Source organism: Pezoporus flaviventris, unplaced genomic scaffold (genome assembly GCF_033815535.1).
Source record: "Pezoporus flaviventris isolate CSIRO_AGI_PZ_B2104156 unplaced genomic scaffold, CSIRO_AGI_Pfla_v1 ptg000045l, whole genome shotgun sequence".
In the NCBI taxonomy this organism is placed as follows: domain Eukaryota; kingdom Metazoa; phylum Chordata; class Aves; order Psittaciformes; family Psittacidae; genus Pezoporus; species Pezoporus flaviventris.
In genome coordinates this window covers 11,329,494-11,350,332 of record NW_026892593.1, presented here as the reverse complement: position 1 = coordinate 11,350,332, position 20,839 = coordinate 11,329,494, and the positions used below count along the sequence as shown (strand labels likewise).

Below are 20,839 nucleotides of genomic sequence, written 5' to 3'. Positions count from 1 at the left end.
TGACAGTGACCACTACTAAACTACCTTAATGCTTAAGATAACATTTGAATCATGCTGTAACCTTCAAAGTTTCATGTGTTTAGAGTGTAAAAATTGTTTTTATCTTATCACTTTATTATTTATATCACTTAGAACCAAAATGCTCTTGCTTGGTTTCATTCACATGATGAACATTCTTGGACTACTTGAGACAAACAGCTTCAGACATTTGGATTACCCAGTAGAGTTAAGGAGAGGAACTATATTTTCATAGCTGATGCAATTTTGCTTAGTAGCCAAGGATATTTTTAGAATACAGAAGGAAAAACACCAGACAAGAAGAGACTTGTAAAGGAACCCCAGATAAAATACCAGAAATAGAGCTGATGTATGCAAAACCAAAGAGCTTAGGTGGGCCAGATAAACCCTTAAACTGTTATGTTCCATACTGTCCTAGCATTAATAAAGGGCAGCAAGGCATAGTTAAATAAGTCTTAAATGATGAAGAACTGATACTAGTGCAACTTCAGTTGCCTCCATTTTAGAGCACATAAGCATGGTGTTGGAGGAAAGAAATATTAGGGATCTACTTGAATGAGCAATACAGAGAAAGAGAGAATACAGAATTGGACCACCACTATGACCACTGAGAAAGTGTTCAGGGCTGGTCTTCTATTAAAATGGCACACAGAATTACAGAGAAAGTATGCATACTACTGGAGAAACACACCTCTCACAAAAATACCCAAATTACAGTAGAAACAAGCTAGAGAGGAAAAACAGTAACAATGGACCAGGAGAAAGAAGTACAGTGGGTTCAAAATTACTCTGAGCTCTTTGAAAGTGAATCAATGAATCAGTCCTCAAGAAAGACAGAAAGAATTCTGGGAGACATTTTAGATTTGTGCTGTGCTAGGAAGACTCCAGCTGTGATAGAAAGTTCTGGAACCAACAGAGATTGCACAAGACATTCCTCCACACAAACAGACAGTAAGACAGAGCTGCCAGAAAACAATTAATAATTTATATCAATAACCCAGCGGTGATTACAGCTTTACTGTAGTTTTATGGTGAAGAGACATTAAGGAGTATTCCTGTGGTGTTGCCAAGGTAACCTGCAAGTATGTAAGTGTGCAATTCTGCTTGGGTTTACATCAAACAACAGACAACTAAGGAAATGAGATCCAACATGTGGAGAATCTGTGTTTCCTTACAACTCAAAAAGCTGAGACTTTCTGTTGGAGAACAAGAAGAGCTGGAGTGTTAGAAGAAATTGTATGCTAGAGCTCATTAAATCATCAGAGATGGAGTGTCCTTTCATGTTTAAGACCAACCAAGGAGGAACAGGACAGGAGATAGCAGGCTACCTTCAGATACACTGCTGATACACTGTGAAAGGATTGACTGCTTCTTTAATTCCGTAAGTGCAACATATGCATCTTGTGGTCACATCTTTAGCACCAGTACTCATGCTACTCACATCATGGTTTTGTTATTCATTATTTAAAAGATGTTTCTGAATTCTGATTTAAATCATGATTAGTTACAAAGTACAGCACCCACAAACATTTCTTTTTTTCATTTATGCTACCTTCTTGGCCAGTTAATTAAAAGAGGAATGCAAAGAAGTGGTTGATGAATTTTACTTTGCAAAAGAGGGACAGAGAAGTAGAAGGTGCAAGAGCACACACTCTGCCAGTCACTGAGGCTCCAGTGAGATGCGACAACTTGCTGAGCTGTGATAAGTTCCTAGCAGTGACCCATCCCTTTAAACAAGCTGCTTCTGGCACCAATATGATGCTGGACTGTTTAAAGCCTCTTAAAGCACCCTCCTCTTTTACAGGCCTGAACAGACAGTGGCAGAGCCACACTTGGAGAAGAAATCCCTGGGCTTCTCTCTCCCTGCCCCCAAAAGGGCAGTTTGTCCCATCAGCATCCACCAGAACTGTGACTGATTAAGGACAAATTCTTCACGGCCTGGCGCTACAGAAGGGGAGAAAAACGAAATCTCACATTGATTCAAATAAAATCTAAAAAAACCCTAACATAATGATGCTAAGCAATCAAAAAGCGTAAAAAGATAGATATGCCTAAGGCTCTGTTTTAAAGCCTACATACTGCCTACATACTGCTAAATAAAGCTAACTATAAAGCATTTGCAGTGCTGATATTTGGAGTATACAATGAGATAATTCACTTTTGATAACTCATACTTTTGCGTGTAGCTTTTCAGCTTGGCAAGGACACAGTATTTCCCACACATTTCTGGAATACTACGCCAGAACATTACAAACAGAGATGAAAAAAATAATCTTTTCGGTGAGCTCCCATTTACTGTGGGGTATTTTGTTACTTAGTAGTCACAGTATTCTTCACCATTCACTGTGTGCATATGAAGTTCCTACATTTGACTCAGAGAGGACTGATGCAGAATTCGATGCAGCCACAGGCATGCAGGAGTAAGCTCTTACCAGGCTCAATGGTAACTGTCCACTCAGAGAGCTGTCTACTATGTTCTTAGACCAAAGACATAATGTACAAACTTAAACACAGTGATGTCATTCTAACTGACTGCTCTGATGGACATCCACCAATTCAAGATCCTTCTGCTATACCACAGTTTTCACCTAACCGACTACAAAAGGGTAAGGTGGGTTGAATCCAGGTGATACTGTCCTACCACCTCCCAGATCTTCTCAGTCCAGAATGTAAGTTTACCCTAAAGTTATGTTGAAATACATATATGATGAAAGGTAGGCAGGGCCCTGCCTTTTCACCTGAAGTTTTAGACTTATGTCTAAAACCAAGCAAACAGAAGGTGATTCTGACCAAGCAGCAATTTGCACAGGGTTAATAAGCAAAATGGTTGCAGCAGTTCATTTTCGAACTTCAGAATAATTTACAAACCACTACAGAAATTCTAAATCTATTCTAGGCCAGCAACAGACAAAAAACCCCAACTGAATGTGTAATGCATGTAGCCCATAAATAAATGAACTGTTAAAACACTCAGAAGTGGAACACAGGCAGAAAATAAAATGCCTGGACCACGTAAGGCAAAACACACAAAAGCCCTAAAAATCCAACAGATCAGTTATAAATCAGGTCCAGAAATATATAAAATTCAATTTTAAACTGGATCTCTTTCAAGTCATTTTTAATGCCTCAGATACTCATCTAAGACTGTAAGCCAAAAGAACAAATGTATTGGGCAAAAAAGCAAATCAGGATCCACCACAAGGACATCCTAACAAACAAATCTGATTGATTGCTGTCCTGAATCAACCCCTTCAGGCATGTTCACCCACAAATCCCAACAAGAAGCAGTCTCACAGTCCCTTTCCAAATACAAGACACTCATTGTTGACAGGCCACACTTCCAAACCTACAGAACCCATACTGACACAGGTAAACTGTCTCCAAAAGCAGATTTCAAAATCTTCAGCCACATTCAAATTCTAATGCAGTTTTGCATTAGTGCTCTGTGTCACACTGTTGTCCCATTTACCCAGACTCTTCTCTGTCCCTTGGGAAGGGAATACCTCTGTGCTGCCTTAAAAACCCTTCAGGAGCACAGAGCTCACACAGAGCCACAGAGCCAAGCAATGGCTACATATCTTAGAGGTCCCAAAGACATCTCTGCAGCACCCTTTATCCTGGGAAAAGCTATTAGGATGGACTGCATATGAGTGATACTTTCAAGGTACACTGCAAAGATGATATGCCAACCCTTACGTGGCTTTGGTCACAGAGGGTTGCAAAGACACTGGCTGAATCTCAGACTCTGACCAAAAAATTTGAAATATTCCAAAGAAGAAGTCTGTTGGACAATCTCCCTCAGCTCTGCAACATTAGGGGAAACAGCTAACAAAGAACTATGTTTATGGAAATGAAAACTCAGCAGATGTGATTCAATCCCCCCAACAAGCACTCTGGCAAATCTGCCTGAACGCAATACGAGTCTGTTCACTTTACCAGAATAAAGGGACATAAGTAAAGAGGAAGGGCTGTAGACAATCCAGCCTCCAATGTGGAGCTGAGAAGGGGTTAGGATCACACAGAAGACAGAAGTGGCTGAAACTCAAGATTTTCTGCAAGAAAAAGATTCAGAATAGCTTTTGTTCTGCCAAAGAACAAAACTGATTCTAAGAATGTTCCGCACAATGGGAATTCTGAAATGCTCTTTTGAAAAACATTTAATAAAGCATTTTGCTCCAAATTCCTGAATGGAACCATTGAGTAGCTCAGAAAAATGACAATGGTCAGCAATAAATTATACATATATTTGAAAAGATTACAGATAAATATTCTGTATTACCTTCATCTGTAGCAAGGAAAATCTACTCATCAGTTAATATTTTCCATTCAGCTTAACAGCGTGTACTTTTTAAACACAACTACAAACTGTACCATGAACTTTTCTTTTGCCCATGGGATGCAACAAACTATAGAAAACAATCAAAGATCCTCAGTGTTTGAATTTGCTTTTGCAAAACAGCCTAGTTAGAAGTCTCTAAGGAGATACTCCGGAATCAATTGCACTAAATGATGTTCTGATACTCCAACAGCAGGTCAGAATACAAACGAAGCACAAAAAAGCCATGCTTCCCTTAGTGAAAAGAGGACACATTATTAAAATGGCAATTTGTAGTTAATATTGAATTAGATTTTGTTCTTGTAGTGTAAAAATTGAAGTTCTGAAAATTATTTTGTATAATTCAGCATTTAGAAATCAAAGCACTCTCACTTGTTTTGATCTTTAGTTTTAAACTGAAGTCAGAATAAAGATCTATTAGCTCTACTTAAAATTTCTATCAGATTCTAGTCCATCCCCATGATCCCAATCATCCATCAGGGAAGCATAGGCTCCACCTCAAGTGTGAGCAAGCTATTCCCAATGACTGAAGATTGGATCAGGGGATGTAAAGAAAGTATTTTTTCTTTAGCACTCTCCACACACCTGAGGTTGTGCTGAACACCTTTTAACTTGGCTGTACATATTACAGATGGAAAATGAGAGAAGCAGGGTCAAAATTCATATATAACCAAAAAATATCATCTTGAGCAAAACACATACCTTTGTGGTATATAAAACATATGCTGTGGAGGGGGTTTGTAGAGAACTCCTCCATACACAGGCCACAGACCACTTAAAATTCTGAAGAGCGAACTCTTTCCACAGCCATTGGGTCCAGTGATTAAAAGGTTCATCCCCTCCTCAACCTACAATACCAATGAAAACACAAACACGTTACCATGCTGTGTATGTGGCACAAGGTAGTTTAAGACCCCTAGAGGGAGTTACATGTCCATTTGCATCAAATTATCAACCCATTTTGTTAATTACCTGTATATATTTATGCAGCTATTCTAGAAACAGTGGCATCAGATGTGGGTTGAAATAATGAAAATCATTTCTATAATGTCTGAGTATTTCTATAAAATACACTGATTATATCACAATGTTCATATACCACAGTCAGAATCAAATATTCTAATGCAAATTAGGTCCAAGGGTGTTAACAGCATACAAAGCATGCTATCCCCATCAGTGCCATTAATTCAAGCAATGGGAGACAAATCAAACTATTCAGAAAATTTACTTCACTTTGCCCTTTCCTGCTTAATCACAAGTGTTATTTCGGCTGCAATGGCCTTGGTTTTACTCACTGGAATATTACCCTGTTTATATATGTGTGCATATTTATGCAAAATCACAATCTCATTGTCCATGCTTTACATAACTATATTGACTGTTATATTTTCTGTTGGTTATGTCGCTTGAGCAAAAACTCATAAATATTTCTGCCTCTTTGACCATACAGTTGTGACTTTACAAATTTGAAATCCCTCACTGAAGCCACTGCAAGTTTTGCCAGAGCTAGGACCCTGTCCTCCTGGTTGCTAACTCTTACACCAACAGAGGGGGCAAGAGGAACACTCCATTCTAGCTAAATTAAGGGACCTGCTAGAAGTATGCATGTTAAGTGTTGTGATAACTCCGACTCTTTTTTAAAGTGATATCATCTGCACTGATACATAAGATTAGGATATATATGTGAGTAATTCAGTAAAGGTGAGCCAGCAAAATTGTGAGCAGGGACCGAGTGGTATCTGGAGTAGCTTTTTAAAAACAATACAAGTTTTTACTGAGTAAAGACTCCACAGTTAGGCTTGTGAACTATGCTGTCAACTGTTAGTTAGTACTGCTCTTTGTGGTGGCAAAGCAAAACTATAGATTCATTTTTTTTCACCAGTGCTGTGAATGCAGACTTTTAAAGGAGCCTGTGTGAGTAAAGCATCCAAATTTCATTGAAATTAAGAACAGATCGATGCAGACTCCCATATGCACCTTTGAAAATCGCAGGTCAGTTTTCCCTTAGCCACAGCACCAGAAGTCCTCTCTTCTCTTTCTTTGAGCAGGATAAACTACATATGTCTGCCTCTGTTGAGATACTATGCCTACCTTTCTGGACTTGCCCTTCTATCCATATGCTTCTCCAAGTACTTAACATAAGGTACATGAATTCTGGGCTGTTTATGTTAATGTGATGGCAACAATCAGAAGATTCCTGCATATCATCTTACTTTGAAGTTCAGTCTGGAAACCACCACATCGCCATTCGGAGTAATAATAGGAACATTTTCACAAATAATGCCATGATCAACATCAATAACTTGCCCTAGAAAGGACAAAAAAAATAGTTTGTGAAACCCTTCATTAAGCAACAATACGTGACAGTCTCAGTGCATGGCTGAGAAGTATAACTTGGTGAGTTTCAAGCCACTCTTTCATGTGCTCCAGGTTCCCCTAGTGGAAAATCTGGATAATAAATCTCAGCTACTCAGAAAGACACTGCCAGCAGTAGCCAAGAGTGTGCAATGAATTCTAAATTTGACCAAAATATAATGCACAGTAGGCATCATAAATACAAAATGCACTATAAAGACATGTTTATTCACAATCTACCTGCATTTACTGTATTTTGTTCTTAATAGATAGTTAATATCAACCAGTAAAAAAGTTCAAGGATGGCCTAGCCACAGGCAGACCAGTTTACTTTCTCTTGAGGATTTAATTAGAAAATGGAATCTACTTTTACTAGCAGGTCTCAAACTTGGAGCCCAGCTCAGTCTCCTTCAGCAACAAGAGCAAAGGAGAAAACATTTAATGGCTCACTTCCATGTCTTTTTGAAGCCACAGACACTGTAGACATGTCTTGCAAGTATTTGTGGAAACCCATATAACATTTCACTGTAGTAGCTACACTTACTATTTGGATTTCTGGCCAATTTAAATGTACAACCTCCAGCAGACATTTGGATACTTTGTAACATAAAGACTTTGAAATAAATTTTTCTGGAACAGAAAAAAAAAAAGAAAAAGAAGCCAACTCTTTGCCTGTTAATGGGCTTTTCTAAGAGAAACCAAACAGCCAGGCTCCTAGACGAGTATCAGAAATTATCTTTACAGACGAGATACAAACGAAAGAAATTTCTCTTTGTATTAGAAGGCAGCTTCTTTTATAACTGAGATTAATCTGAACAAATAAAATGGAGCTACGGAAAAGTTGAGTTTATTACAAAAGGATATGGTAGCATTTCCTTCAGTTAAGGCTAGTTTTACATTTTCCATTAAAAGGCTCTTTGTTTAATTGCTTCTGACTTCGCCAAACTATAACAACCTGGCAAAAATTTCTGTGCCATGTATGAGCCCAAGCATTCCTTTATTCCTAAATCAAGTTTTATTTAAAACAGTTCTGTGGTGTCCAACATGAGATTATGGGAAACAAGACAGTTTTGCTGTTAAAAAAAAAAATAAAAAAATATTTGGATACAGTGCAGAAATTCTAGTTAAAATAAATCTATGAGAAAAAATATTAAGCTAAGTAAGTATTAGCTAAACTTAATTCTCATTTCCTAATTGCATAGTGTCTGAATGCATTTAAAGCATATTTATGTGTAATCAGAAATACAATTTGGCAGTATTTGTACAAGATGTACAAAATTCTATTTCAACTTTAAAATTTGGAATTATTACATACACCATGTAAAAGGCAATAATATTATCTGTTAAAAATATTCTAGTTTTCATATTTTCACAATGCTCTTATTGACAACAGTAAATGCAAGGCACAAAATAAATATCCCTGAGTTACATAAACTCATAGCAGATATTGTCCCGGTATCAGCACCATGACAATGATCCAAAAGCAAGTAAGTAGTATGCGTTCAAAGAGCCTTTGGGGAAGCTGAATATTAAGATTTTTATTTTCTAACAATGTGGACACATACATATATGTGAGCACATGTACTTTTATCCACATACAAATCCACTTTGCAGGGATTTCTCAAATATCAAGACCAAAAGACAATGGAACTTGTCACAGAAAGTGTGCAGCCTGTGGCCTAGATTCATCTGGCCTAAATTCTACTTAAGTCCATGTGCACAATGCTTGAGCTTGGCTGGCTGCCTCTGAGAGCCTACAACCACTCAGGAACAAACGCTAGTCACCATGACTTAGAAGGAATTCAGGCTGAATGAAATGAGTGACTGTAGTAGAATCAAGTCTTGGGAAAAGGCTGCAAAATAAAAAGGAACGGGGTATATGTATACTAGACCCAAAGGGAACGTGAACAGTATGCTTACATAGCTGAACTGTATTCGGTTTTGTTTCCAAGTCAAATACAGCTCAGATACGCGTTTCTAAAAAGAGCCCCCAGATTACTCTGTTGCTCCAGGAACTGCAGACTTTGTTTCTTGTACATGACAAAATGTAACAGCTAGAAAATGCCATTTCTTTTAATGTCAGCCAAATATTACCAAGATCTACAAGATTAAGACATCAGCTATTTCCACAGCTAACCACCATGATGCAGTCAAATTGTTTGTTATGAAGAACCTTTGAGAAATCTAAACTGAAGGGCAGGACTGTTGAAATTGCTAAAAAAGAGTTATTTCATAAAGAGCACTTCGGTGCCTTCAACTCTACTGAGGTTTAAGTTTTCAGAAGAGTTTTTTCAAAACCACAGAGGGAAGAAGCAGAAGGGATCTGTTGGGAAAATTAGGAAAAGCCCACTGCAAAAGCTGCCTTTAAGGACTTCACATTGAAGCTGGACACAAAAGGAAGACAGAGGTGACACATAATGGAGCACAATAAGGAACGGATGTACACAGAAAATGCTTTGGGGAGGGTGGAGACAAATATTAGCATCAGAAAGATACAGGACAGGGACAGCAAGGATAAGGTATGTATTAATCAGATCATTTGAGTGGTATGGGGAAGTGTAAAGTTGTTAGACTTTCATTTTCAGTTGAAAATTCCCACTTAATCATGAAAAAATGAGCACTGGCTGATTTTTAGACACTGAAAACAAAGTCATATTTTTGTCAGAAACTGCTGAACCAATGTGTTTTTCTCTCCTATCTCAAAGTAATGAGGTGTTTGAAGACGAAGATCTTACAGTCTCACTTTCTGAAAAAAAAAAAAAGAGGTGTCTGAGGAAAGCAGGCACTGTCCATGTAAGAATAATATCACCACCAACTACAGTATAGTTGAAATGCCTTTTTCACTGAAAGATTTACAGAAAACACTTGAGCAATTTTGTGCATTAGAGAAGCACTGCATAAACACAGTTACAAAATAGCAGGAGGTTAAAATGGAAGGCCACATGGTCTCTGGGGTATTAAGCCTGAGAGGCTGATTTGCTGCAGAAATAAAACCTCTGCTCACCTCCTGTCCCACTGCACAGGCCTCACACACAGGGAAATGCACACAAATATGAATTAATTACCTTTGATTTCTAAGGGCCCTTCAATGTGCAATTCTGCTTTATCTTCATTCTTGCTGTTGTTTTCAGACTCTTGAATAACAGCATTTCTTCTGTAAATGCCTCTCTTCACCTCATCAAAAACTGAAAACATGTTGTAGACACGGGCAGTGTAGCCTGCTAGCTCAGTAACCTGAGAAAGAGCAAATGCCTCATTTCAGTTATACTTCACAAATTCTGGAAATTAAATTTTTGGCCAAGGATTCATGGAAAACATTCCTAGCTATTCTGTGGTGATAATTCTCAAATGCTGTTCTGGAATGATCAATGATATGTCTTTGGACACCTCTTTTCATTCCTTAAGATTCTGTGTTAAACCATTTGCCACTCACAGCTCCTGCCAGCCTGAAGACAGAGACAGTTTAAAGGGGACAGATTTCAGCCAATGTAAGCTATGACAGCTCTAGTAAATGAGGAGGTTGCAGTGGCTGCTCTTTTCCATGGATCCGTAGAGACTTCAACAAGAGAACAGCTGCTAGCATATCTAAAAAGAGAGAGCCTATCATACATGAGAAAAACAAATCTCTGCATTTCCCAGAAAAATAAAGGTCCACAGAAGAAAAAATGGCATCTATAATTATTTGTTTGCTTCTCTGTATTCATGAAACCTTCTGTGAGAAAGGTGTGCTTCTCTGTGTAAAGCATGGCATACCAGAGCATCCTAATCTAAAATATGGAACAAAAAAGCAATTACTCTTCAGTCAACTGCACGCCAGAGTACCCGAGCTACATCTGAGATGTCAGATTAGAACAGGGCATTTTTAAGAAGGTAAGGCCTCTTAAAAGGCTTCCTCCGCTTTATTTTTTGGTCCTTTTGTCACAACTTCCACTTGGTAAAGACAGAAACAAGAGATCTCTGGACCCGATAACTTCCTGTTCATGGGCAGTGACACCACCAGGAGTTCCCAGAGAACTGCCTCCATCCACTAGCAGGAAAGAATTAAACCCTGGCATCTTATTTATTGTACATTATTATGTTTTTATTATTATTTTTATCATGTATTATTGGATGTTTTTTAAAGGACGAATTTTTACACTAAATGCAGACAGCAAGACAAGAGGAGCAAGAAAATGAGTGTAAGATTATAAAATCATTAGGTTGCTGTGGTTAAACGCATACAGCTCATGACTGGTTCACCTGTGGTGGCATACTTAATTCCAATATAAAATCCTAAATAAATTTCACTAGTTGTGCCAGATATAGAAGTGAGTGCTGGTTCTGGTCACATGGTCATCATGCCACTGGAGGTTAACAAATATGAAACATACTGAAAAACTCAGTTAAAAAAGGGTAGTCACTCAATGCTTCAACTTCATCAGCTGTACACTGTTTTGCACTATTGGTAATTGCATTAACCTCTGTGAAAAGTATAGAGCTAACACCACTTGAGGCAGCAGGTAGCATACAGGAGCTGTAACATCATTCTCCACACTGGAGTCTTCCTATCAGTTTCAGCAGGAGCTCATGCTAAGACTGAGTCCTTTGCACAACATCAGCATTAGCATTTGATGGAGAGAATCCTGCATGTGATGGACAAAACGTGCACCACTGTGACCCAGAAGAAACATAACTTGTAAAAAGCTTCTAAACCATGACCCTACAAACTCACTTTGTCAAAACACTAAATATTACCACCTGTGAAAAAAAGTTGAGCCCACATCATCTGCATGCTGAATTACACTGACTGGAAGAAGGCTGCTTTGGTGGGTCAGGTAAGGAAGAACTGGAAATTCACTGCCATTTGAAGTGGATTGAAGTACACTGACCTTTGGAAACTGCCTGAATCAAGAGATATGAATAACAGAGTGGTAAAAGTACCACACTGTCCCTTGAAGGGAAGTATATATGTAAAATTAAGATGGAAATTCACAGAACCGGTCTTTGATCCCATGCTGTCTGGATTAAAATCTCACTATGTGAGATTCTACATCTCACGAAGTGAATTTGTGCAGTTGTTTCTACTTCTTTGTGGGTATTTTTGTTTCCAAAAATAAAACCACAGTGTTTGCAAGTCCTCATGTACATTATATAAATTACATCAATGTTGAAAATAGAACAGAAATTACATCACTGTATAATAGGTTATCTGGCAGTATCTTGAGAGCAGAAGCCAAGCAGGGGAACAGCAAAAGAAGCATAGGTCTAAATCACAATCCATTAGAACTCCTTGAAAAAAAACTACTGTGGCTTTGTGAGAGTGAGTCCATATCTGAAGGTGCCAAACTACCCCTCCTCCTCCAATTTACAAAGTTGTAGCTATCATGGCTGGACTCCAAGTAACAAAATCCATAGATTTTTATTAGCTGCCTAAGCTAATGTGTGCCTCCTTGCACTGCACTGGGAAAAGGAGTCACCACCAAAGGGACAAGCATAAACCAAATAAAAAAAATGCATAAACAAGATTCAGAAGGAAATGTTGAGGAGAATAACAGCACTGCCTCACTTTTCTTTTGCTTAACAGCCAGCACTGAGAGAAACCCCAAGGAGAGACCACAGATGAAAGCCCAGCGTTACTGCCATTTGGGTAAGGACCTGAAACAACATCTCTGATGTTCCAGATTAACTTCTTGTACTTACAGGCTATTTGCTGTCCTAAGGTGGATTTTATCTTTTTACTGAAATTTCTCTACTTTCCAAAATTACTTACAGTTTAACAGGTTCGCAGGATACTGAACAGGCCCTGTAGTTTAGATGGCCAGAAATAAGTATTCAATTCTCTTTTTGTTTCATACAAAACATGACTGGAACATGTTGCCCAGAGAGGTGGTAGATGCCCCATCCATGGTAACATTCAAGGTCAGGTTGGACCGGGCTGAGCAACCTCATCTAGTGGAAGATATCCCTGCTCATTGCAGAGAGGTTTGGAACTAGGTGATATTTAAAGGCCCCTTCCAACTCAAACCATTCTGTGATTCTGTGACACTTCCAACAGAAGATTACCCAACCATTGTAGGCAGACAGTCTGAATTCAGGTCTGTGCTCCAAACAGAGGAGGAATTTGAACCTTCATCATTCACATTCCAGGAACTTCTATTGCTCTCTGATGGTATCTGAACACAGGTATTAAAAATTATACTCACATGTTGCACCATGCTGGCAGCTGTGCACTTTAGACTTTTGTCAATTTACTCTAAAAATCAAACTACCTCAAACTATTCAAAGATCTCCATGGATTTAATTGCAATGGAATCTGCCTTTAAAAACAGCAAATTCTATTGGGTTATTTTACATTCCATATTAAATGTAAATTCTTTTTTACTTTTTTTTTCTCTTCTCTTTCATGTCTGACAGTTGTACAGTACCTCTTTGTATGAAGACATAATCCTTTCAATAGCATCTGCTGCAGAAATCAGCAAGTTTCGGGATGTAGTAAAAGCTTCTGTTCTTTCACTAACCATTGCCTGTTTCTGGCCATCTTCCAATTCTGAAAGTAAAAAAAGTTTTCTGTTAAAATATTAATTTTAAAATTATCTCTACAAATTAAATTATGATTCGAATGTGAGCCAGCATAGAGCAGCTTTTCAATTAAGAAAAGGTTATCTCTACAAAGACAACCTTTCAAAAAGAATTGGTGAATGTAACTAGCATAGATAGCTTAGTTACAAAGAATAAGTGGGAGGATGTGCAATTCATCTTCTTATGCAAAAGATCTAATCCTTTTATAATATTTGTCTACCTAGATAATTTTCTTTTTAATATATCATTATTCAACCTGAATTTTTCAAAATAAGAAAAAAGTGAAAACTAAGCAATGATCTAAAGAAGACTTTTAATATCATTTTGACTGTTTTCACCATTATTCATTTTCAGCCTTACTTATTTACTGACTTCATCTAAAAGGAAACACTCATACTGATGGAAATTTGGCACCGTGATTATATTTCTATAACAAGCAATAAGCTCTTTTATTATCAAAGGCATGGTTTAAGTGGGATGCGTCTCTCCCACAGCACAGTTTCTCTTTTCATCTGACCCCAGAACAAAGTTATGATGGTTTGTTTACGACATTGTATCCTATTAGCAAGAAAACTCTTGTTTTAAAGAAAGGAGCTGTCCCATAAGAACATGTCAGCAGCATCAGAGAAGCAGAAAAGCACAGAAATTATAGAAGATACATGTGAAATAAATACATTTCCTTTTAACATATACGTATGTACTCTTGCTACCATGTGACCTACAGATTTATACAACATAGCTAACTTGCAAGGTTTGCTTCTTGAACTAATCAAGATTTAGAAGTAAGTGTCTGAATATTTTAAGAATGATTTAGAATTAAGTGTCTGAATATTTTAAGACTGAATGTTGTTTAAGTGTTAATAGTTGCATCTACAAAAATGAAGAAAACAATGTGGAGTAAACAACTCTTACAGATTTTTCACATGCAATATTTAAAATGAAAGGTCCCAAGGGTCTTCTGCATCACATGACTTCAGACATATCTTTATATATTGCTCAAGTCTGTTGCAGAACAGGGTCTAGATTTTTTTTTTTCCTTAAGTTTGTAAAGTTTTTTTAAGTTTTTGAGGTTTTTTTTACACTAAATTGCTGCTAGGCACCAGGCTAGGCAAGGTAATAGGCGGATCCAGTGTTGCAGCTCCTGTATTATTATATATTAATATCCTCTGTGATGTTTGCACAATGCTGCTGGTTAAGAAAATCTGTGAGGAATTCCCTGCAGGTGTAAAGCAATTGTGAATTTTATGGGTTAGATCAAGTAATGCAAGAGTATAGCAAATGGTACTTTTTTATTTGGTGAGTGACTGTTCCAACTCCCTGACAAGATTAGATTCTAGAAAACTGTTGTCTAGAAATCTACATGCAGTATCAAAGCCAGATGTATCTGTCTTTATTATTTAAATCTAAATGTTATACTGTTTTCAGTTACACACCCATAAAGATAGCCCTAAATAATTACATCTAAATTGCTGAACTATACTATGGATAATTTAGGAAAAGCTTTTTTTATTAAAAAAAAAAAATCTTACATCATGTTACTCTTTTTGGCCTCATATGGGGTTTTTTAGAACAATTTTAGTGAATTGACTCTACATCGGTACACTGTCAACTGGCTGTATGCAATCTAGCCACCCGAGACACAGTGAAATGCATGAGTTAAAAAAAACAAGAAAAGACAGAAAGCCTTTTGCAAAAAGATTACAAAGCTCTTGCTTGTGTAGTTCTCACTTATTTTAAAAAAAAAATAATTTCCAATCCAAGAAGAATAAAGTCAGAGAACAGAGAGTATTCAGGTAATTCATTAGAAAAAAAACAAATTGAAATTTGCTTATTACTTCTCAGAGAAGCAGGTTTTGCTGATCTTTCGATGGCTTCATCTTTTGATGAACCACCACAGTTAAATCTTTTAGGAATCAGGTATACTACTTTTAGGAATCAGGCTACACTAAAGCAGCATTCCTCCTGTATGTAAATGCAGAATTTACTGAGGGCTGCTTCCAGCACCCAGGCTAGCTCATCTAGCAAGAGTTTAGGGAACTCTACAAACTACTTCCTCAGTTATTTTAGGGGTATTTCAAAAATTAAAATTACATAGAATTTATGAGGATTTCACTGTTCCAAAACACAAGCTCTTATATTATATGCCTACTCCACCAAGATTACTTTTCTTTAAGTTGTCCAAAACATATTTCTTATGGCTGGCCTCCTGTGTTTGAAGAAGTGGTGCATTCTAGCAGGGCAGACAGACTGTCTCCATCCCATACAGAATTTAATATTTCCCTTTTCATCTTCATTTATGTAATTGATAGTCATATACTTGTTTTATAAACAAAGATAAGTGTTCACCCTGTCTAGAGAAATCAAAGTCTTGCTTCCAAAAATAGTTGTTTTCCACAAACTGAAGAGAGACACGTTTAGCACACCAATGGTTTTATAAAACAGGAATGAGAAATGCTATCAAATGTGAATCTTGGCCTTGCTAGTTAATTTCTTCCCTGAAATACGTAACAGAATTAGCAAATTTCAGTCAGAAATATCACTGTCATTTCTTTTTATTGCAGGATTATTCTTTTTTTTTTCCTCTGAAGAAATGAACAAAACCTATTGCTTTACACCTTTCATCTCCAGTCATGGTACCAGTTTTTTGCATATTCCTGATTCTGCTGATTTATCCTAAAGTAATAAATCCACCACCTCTTCTGTCAGAGCATACTTGCATCTGACCTGCTGAGGCACAAAGCACTGCTTTCCCATTCAGGCCAACGGTAAGTTCAGGTCTGCTTGATTCTTTGAATACCTGTTATACTTTGAACTGGTCTTGACAATGTTGATTTTTATTATTGTTTGTGATCCATGCCTCAGGACTCTATAATAATCCCCCTGCTTTAACAGTTTAGGTTTCTGGTGGCAAACATTCTTCTGTTTTACAACATGAGCCATTGCTGCGTCTTGCTTTTCTCCCACATTTGAAAAGTATTTCTCAAAAGAATACTCATGAGTAACAGGAATGTTATTTAGCTTAGCATGAATACACATCTTTTTTTTTATTCATGCTATAATACCAAGAAGATATTTACAGTTGTGGTTAAATGATCTTTTTCTCAACTGTACTCATTCCTGTCTTAGCAGAAAGACTCTTATCACATTTTCTGTTGTGCTGATAACCTTCACGCTGAGGTGAAATGGCTTTGTACAAGCTCTTCTGTTTGGAATAGGACCTCCTGATACGGTGAAATGAGCTTGTACAAACTCTTCTGTTTGGAATAGAACCTCCTACTTTTAAGCTGCTACCAGGAAGCCAGCCAGGGTTCTGATACAGTACTCTCCTGATCCATGTGCTGGGCAGTGGCTCAGACAGCTGAACACCCATGTATCAACACAACAGCAGGTAAGCTAAACCACGTGGTGGCTGCAGGGTGTCATCCGACAGATCAAACCAAGCTTGTCCAGCAGGACAACCCTGATTTGGAATATAACTAACAAGATCTGCTCAGAAAAGAATTCACTTTTTCCTGATTAAATATATTCAACTTGGAAACGATCCTTCTACGCACATTGTAGGATCCATGCTTAAAGAATTGTATGGAATTTGTAACATATTGTATGGTATGTAATTGGGCATAAGGAACCCTGTTGAGGCAAACTTCCCCACTTACTTTCACTACACCTCCTTAATTACCTTTATCTCTGCTCTCTCCCTCTCATTTTATATATAGCATCTGCAATAACAACAATACTTGAGCCTTGTTTCACTTCCTGGAAAGTTGTGATAGGATGTCAAAGATCATACATCCAAGCCTGGAGTCTGAATATTGCTTTCTCTTCTCCCAGCAAGTCAGGGAAGAACAGCGGTTCGTAACAGCTCAACAAGAGAATAATTATTTATAATTACACTATGGTTTATGGAAGGAGGAGATAAGCAGTACAGGGAAGTTAACAGTAACATTTTATAAGGTAATAGGAGATGCTGCAAAAATCAGCCTGCCATCCCAACAGTGGCTAATAAAAATAATCTGCAATTATCACAATCTCATATGACATATTGATCCTGTAAGTCCTGAATTCATGCTGTTTATCAGGTTTATGTTCAAAATTGGATCTTTTGTGTGGCTCTTCCCTCAGCTGACTTGCTGTGCTTGAAAGTTACACACAAGACATGGACACTGTAACAAAGTCTGTGAAAAATAAATAAATATAAATAGCATTCAGGGGAAATAAAGTCTTTTGTGAATGTAAATTTAAAGAAACATTTAGAAATTAAGTGAAAAATGGTATTACCGCCATCTGCAAATCCTGTTGCAGTGATGATGGGCACAGCGACCATAATCATACCACAGCTACTCCAAACATACTTCATCAGGAACTGCTCTAACATGATGTACCATAAACGTTTGGACAAAATGAGATTCATTTGATCAGCCAAAGCTTTGTAGCTTTTTTGCAGTTGTTTCATTTCTACCTACAGTTAAAACAAAACAGAGCAATTGATAAAATGCAAGTAAGATGCACATGTCATACAAGACACGTTCACACACTGCAGGAAATAACTGGGTACCCAGAGCTGAGACTTCCGAGCCACATCTGCTATTTTCACAATGCTGCAGTCTCACAGCAAAAGTGCAACACCTTTACGGAAGTCAGTGGATCTGCTTCTTATTTATGCCATCATCCCTTGATAGAACATTGGCAGGTTTTCAGCTCTTTTAAGATCTCTGACATATACACAAGAATGCCATACAAGACAGTCACAACAGCTGATTCTAACAAACAAAATAAGATTGATTCCACATCCTTTTAAGAAAGCTGCAGCTGTAGAGTTTCACAGCAAATGAAACTCCTCATACTGGAAAGCGTTTGGGGATCAACTATCTCCAGTGACTTAAAGTTGCAGAGCTGATTCCTGAAATGCAACACTGCTTGTTTTTGTAAGCAGTTTGGAGGAAGAGAGAACTATCCCAAGAGGTTTAACAAGTCAAAGCCAGATGCAAGCCACTATGATATACTACATTCAGTTCAAGCCAGTATATGTAGGAATTGGGAGAAAAAAAAAAGGTTTAATTTAGATGCACTTAAAACATGACTATAGGCAGCTTTTGAGAACAACTGCTTCTACCAAAATAAACCATTTACATTATATAACCACTGCTTGGACTGAAAGAGTAATTCTTCATGCTGATTTCCAGCTTCCATTTTCACCTTACATGAAACAACTTGGTTTTCTAAATCATGTTTGAAAGGTGTTACATCCAAAATTAGCTTCTAATAAAAATATGAAGAGTTCCTTAATAAGGCAGCTTTAAAACAAGCTATTAGTTTATGTAACTGTGACTGCTAGAGTACTGTAATTAAGCTATTTTAAGACTCTGATGACTGCATCTTTGCTTAGCTATGTAGAACAGTGTCAAAGGTTGTACTGCTCCCTGTACTATCATCTACTTTTCCCCTAGACTTTCTGGTGTGCCCTGGTTGCTATTTATGCAGCATTAAATCTGGTAGTTCATAAACATGGGTGAAAAATCTAAAACAACAAAGCCTGGAAAAGTTGAGCAGAATGAACTGGGTGGGGAAAAACAACTGAGATTAGCTCTCCAGAAAAGAAAAAAATACAGCTGCAAAACAGGAACAATGTCAAAGCACAAGGGAACTATAGTCTGCTCCCCTCTGATACCGCCTGTGAGACAGCATTTTCCTCAGAAATGGGAAGTGCTTGCTGTAAACACGCTTAAATGTCAGAGGGGCCCAAAGTGCTCGGGGAGGGCAGCAGGGGAAGTACAGGTCGGCTCCGGCACTGCAAGACTGACCCCAGTATCCTCCTAGTTCCCTCCTTCCTACCTTGTGCCCTCGGTAAAAGGCGATCTCTTCCACGTTGGCGATGATGCGTGAATGCATGAAGCGCAGATAGCCCTTCTTGTGAGCCTCCTCAGCCACCAGCTTACCAAACTTGGGCGAGCAGGCTTTGAGCACACGGGCCGTAGCATAGACGACAAGCCCGGCCAGGACTGTGGGCCCAATGGGGTTAGCCCCCCGGGACCGCGCGGTGCGGATGAGGGTGTAGGAGGTGAGCACGACGTCCAGGATGGGCTTGGTGAGGTTGGAGTAGAGATGTGCCACGGATTGTGAGAACATCATGATGTCCTCGGTGAGGGACTGGTCAGGGTTGGCCAGCCGCCCATCCATGCTGATCACTCTGTAGTAGGTCTGGTTGGCAAAGTAGGTCTCATAGGCGTGATCCACTAGGCGCGTGCGGAAGGCAAGGGCCAGCTTGCACTCCAGGTACCGTATGGTGCTGTTCACAAAAGTGGCTGGGATTGCAATCATCAGCCATTTGATTAACTTGAAGACAAAGCTCCTGGGCTTTTTTTCCACGATGCTCTTCACAATCTTCCCATCGAGGGCGGCCACATAGATGGAGAGGAAGGTCCTGGAAACCAGAGCGACCGAGTGGAGGCAGAGCAAGCCCAGCTCGGAGCTCACCAGCTTTGGGAAGAAAAGCTTGCGAAGTTCCAGCAGCTGCTGGAAGAATTCTGCGTCCACTGCCGGGGAGGCTTTCTCCCGGCTGCCGGCGCGGTGCGGCCCCTCCCGGCCCGTTTCAGCCCGGCCGGCAGCCTGTGGGCCGCCCTCGCAGCCCGCCCGCTTCATGCGCCTGCGGATGATGGGGTAGAGGACTCTGAGCCCATACGCTGCAGCCACCAGGCACGCAGCCCTCTTCGCAGCGCTGGTCCTGTCCCATTGCACCCGCCGGGCCGCCGCGTGCAGCATGTGGGTCATCCTGCCCCGCCGCAGACACCGCTCCGCGCCGGTCCTACCGGGAGCGGCTCACGCCCAGCGGGAATGTCGGCCCCGCCAGGTCTTCATCGGGCTGCCGGCGTCCCCGGCTGCCCGCCACCCGCCCTGCCGTGACAGATGCCGAATGAGCCCTGCCTCCCAGGGGCGACGGGAGCCTTCAAAGCGCGGCGCGTTGCACAACGCAGCCCGGCACCGCGCAGCCCGCCCCGCCGACCACCATTGGCTGCGCCGCGCGGGGCGGCTCCGGCAGCGGCCCGGCTCCCCGAGCCCGAGCCCAAGCCCAAGCCCCTGCCCCCGCAGCTCGGACAGGGCCTGGGCCCTGTCGCAGCAGCGCGGTTTCCCCGGCACTCGGCCCCGGGTTCACAGCGGGTACCCCGGAGCGCGGCCCAGCTGCACCGTTGATCGCCCAGAGCTTGGCCCGACAGCGCCCCGGCTCGCCTCCGGCTGCCGCCGGCCCTTTCCTTCCGCCTGCCCTGCGGAGCAGGCACCGCCTCCGGCCCTGGCTCCGCCAGCGGCGCGGGGGAGCACGGGGGACGGCGAGGACGGGGTGAGCTCAGGCCTTGCGGCAGCCCCGTCACCCGCCCGAGCCCTCCCAAGGGGGAGGGGGGGGAGGGCTGTAACGTGGCCGCCGGTGGTGCTCAGTGGGGTACCCCGGGGCGAGGGCAACCTGAGCCGGAGACGGGCTGCGGCGGGGCCCCACAGCACAGCGCCTCCGGGGTAGCGCTGTCTAAACACGTGTAATTTATTTCCTGTCCTCTCGTCAAAAGGAAACCGGTATTGTGCTCC

General features: G+C 40.2%; 1 protein-coding gene across 1 annotated transcript in view; it reads right to left on the bottom strand.

The window, feature by feature from the left end:
- Positions 1-20,317, bottom strand: part of ABCD2 (ATP binding cassette subfamily D member 2) — a 48,904-nt gene extending 28,587 nt beyond the window's left edge. The window contains exons 1-6 of the mRNA XM_061467454.1: positions 19,100-20,317; positions 17,546-17,726; positions 13,114-13,235; positions 9,775-9,943; positions 6,568-6,662; positions 5,057-5,202 (exon numbers count right to left, since the gene is read on the bottom strand). Of these exons, the coding sequence (XP_061323438.1) occupies positions 5,057-5,202; positions 6,568-6,662; positions 9,775-9,943; positions 13,114-13,235; positions 17,546-17,726; positions 19,100-20,035 (1,649 nt within the window). The 5' untranslated portion in view covers positions 20,036-20,317. The remainder of the gene's footprint in view (positions 1-5,056; positions 5,203-6,567; positions 6,663-9,774; positions 9,944-13,113; positions 13,236-17,545; positions 17,727-19,099) is intronic.
- Between the last annotated feature and the right edge of the window lie 522 nt (positions 20,318-20,839).